This window comes from Phalaenopsis equestris, unplaced genomic scaffold, assembly GCF_001263595.1.
Source record: "Phalaenopsis equestris unplaced genomic scaffold, ASM126359v1 Scaffold196987, whole genome shotgun sequence".
Lineage (NCBI taxonomy): Eukaryota > Viridiplantae > Streptophyta > Magnoliopsida > Asparagales > Orchidaceae > Phalaenopsis > Phalaenopsis equestris.
Window position 1 is genome coordinate 1 of NW_018216936.1, and position 1,762 is coordinate 1,762.

Consider the following 1,762-nt stretch of genomic DNA (forward strand, 5'->3'; position numbering starts at 1 on the left):
AATACATCAGTTCGGTAGTTCAAAAAAATCACCTGATTAACTCGTAAATATCAATTTTTAGGGTGGTCTATATACAATTATTCCTATTTTTTATTCTTAAATAATGTAATGAATTAGAGATATTAACTAAATATATTATAATAATTATGTAAGGCATCACATGCAGTAAATTAGAGAATAAATATTTATTATATTATAAAATTATTTCACACTATCGATCGTTAAAATTTTTGTATCCAAAATATTTTTTACTTTTTATTTATTTTCTTTAAAATTCTATCTCCTTGCATTAGATTGTGTAGAGCTACATCCATCTTACTCCATACTTTATCAAAAATAGATTCCATCAGTTACCAGAATTCGATCATGGGAAGCGTAGCTGTCGTAGAAAGCTTGCAGGCCATAATGAGCGTCGTAGGAAGCCGCCAGCTGCACCCTTGCTATCACGCAAAGGGCAGATTTTATCATTCTTACATGGTAAGACTCGCGAATAACATATGGTAAGTTGTATGGTATTCATGGTAATATTGATGGTATTGTGGTTTATTACGTCACAATACCACCCATACTACCATAAGTACCACCAATACTATAAAAAAAATCATCATCCGCACCTAATCTGGACGCAGCTCACCAGAATGTATTAATTTCTCCTAGTTTTACATCAGCACAAAATTACTTGTAATCTTTGTTGCATTCTGATATGATACAGGCGATAATAGCAAAGCAAGTTGCTCTGCCTTGGACTTGGGATTCTCTAAATTCCTGGGGGAGTCGATCAAAGGTGTCCGGCCAGAAATCAGTTGTGGGATTTGTGGAAATAGTCGAGCTGCAATAGACCATCAATGGCAGGAAGACTTCAGCAGCACCCAAGTTTCCATGCCACCATGGTCTCCAGGGAGAGCCCTCTTCTCTTCATTGGGGGAGGTTCTACAAGGTGAAGAGTACTTCACAGGAGTCTCAGAGTCTAGCTGTGCTCTCTCTCTTCTGTCATCCCAGACATGGGGCGCAACCTTCCCTGCCAGAACCCAAGCAGCTTCCTGCTTCAATAGACCTCAAACCCCACAAACCACTATTTTGAATAGCTACATGAATGCCAATTCATGGAGTGTCAAAGACCATTATGGTAGCGAAAGTGGTGGCAGCGGCAGTAGCAGTAGCAGATCATATCCAGTTCGTAATGTCATGGAACTTGACCGCTCACAGTTCGCCCGTGAGCTTGAACAGTCCGGCTTCCATGCTGGCACACACAATATGGAACTTGATCATGGTAGGCGCCATGGGAATTTACATGGTGGGATTCACTGGTCTATCTAGGTGGCATCATTCATTAATGATACTGCTGGTTTTTTTTTGTTATTTGGCTAATTATTGGTTGGGTTTTGGAATTAAATATTATTAACTTATTTGTGATATTTCGTGATGCGTGGTGTTTTCAGGGGTGGTGATTGTTTAAAATCTTTGATGAAGGTAGCAATGTAGTCAGTGTGCGTGCAACTTGAAGTGCTTAATGCCAAGAATTTGTTTTCAGAAGTGTTTTTCATTCCATAGTGTATGTGTCAATGCCCAAACTAGAAAGTGGAGGCAATGCAATCTTGAATAACCAACAAAGTTACAAGAAAGAGAAATCATGAATCAAAAGAAAATTGTAATTGTGTTTGAAGGCTTGCCGAATCAAATAACCAAAGACCTTATGTCCACCAATTTTTTTCATGCTTTTGCAAGGCATTCACGAGAAAAAAAATAGCTTGATGATTACTTT

General features: G+C 38.3%; 1 protein-coding gene across 1 annotated transcript; it reads left to right on the forward strand.

Moving 5' to 3' along the window:
* Positions 1-340: 340 nt before the first annotated feature.
* On the forward strand, positions 341-1,486 carry LOC110035247 (squamosa promoter-binding-like protein 17; the record flags this gene model as incomplete). Its single annotated transcript, XM_020739479.1, has 2 exons — positions 341-477; positions 713-1,486. Coding segments are annotated over 2 exons (742 nt in total), but the record flags the coding sequence as incomplete, so codon positions are not given.
* Positions 1,487-1,762: the final 276 nt, after the last annotated feature.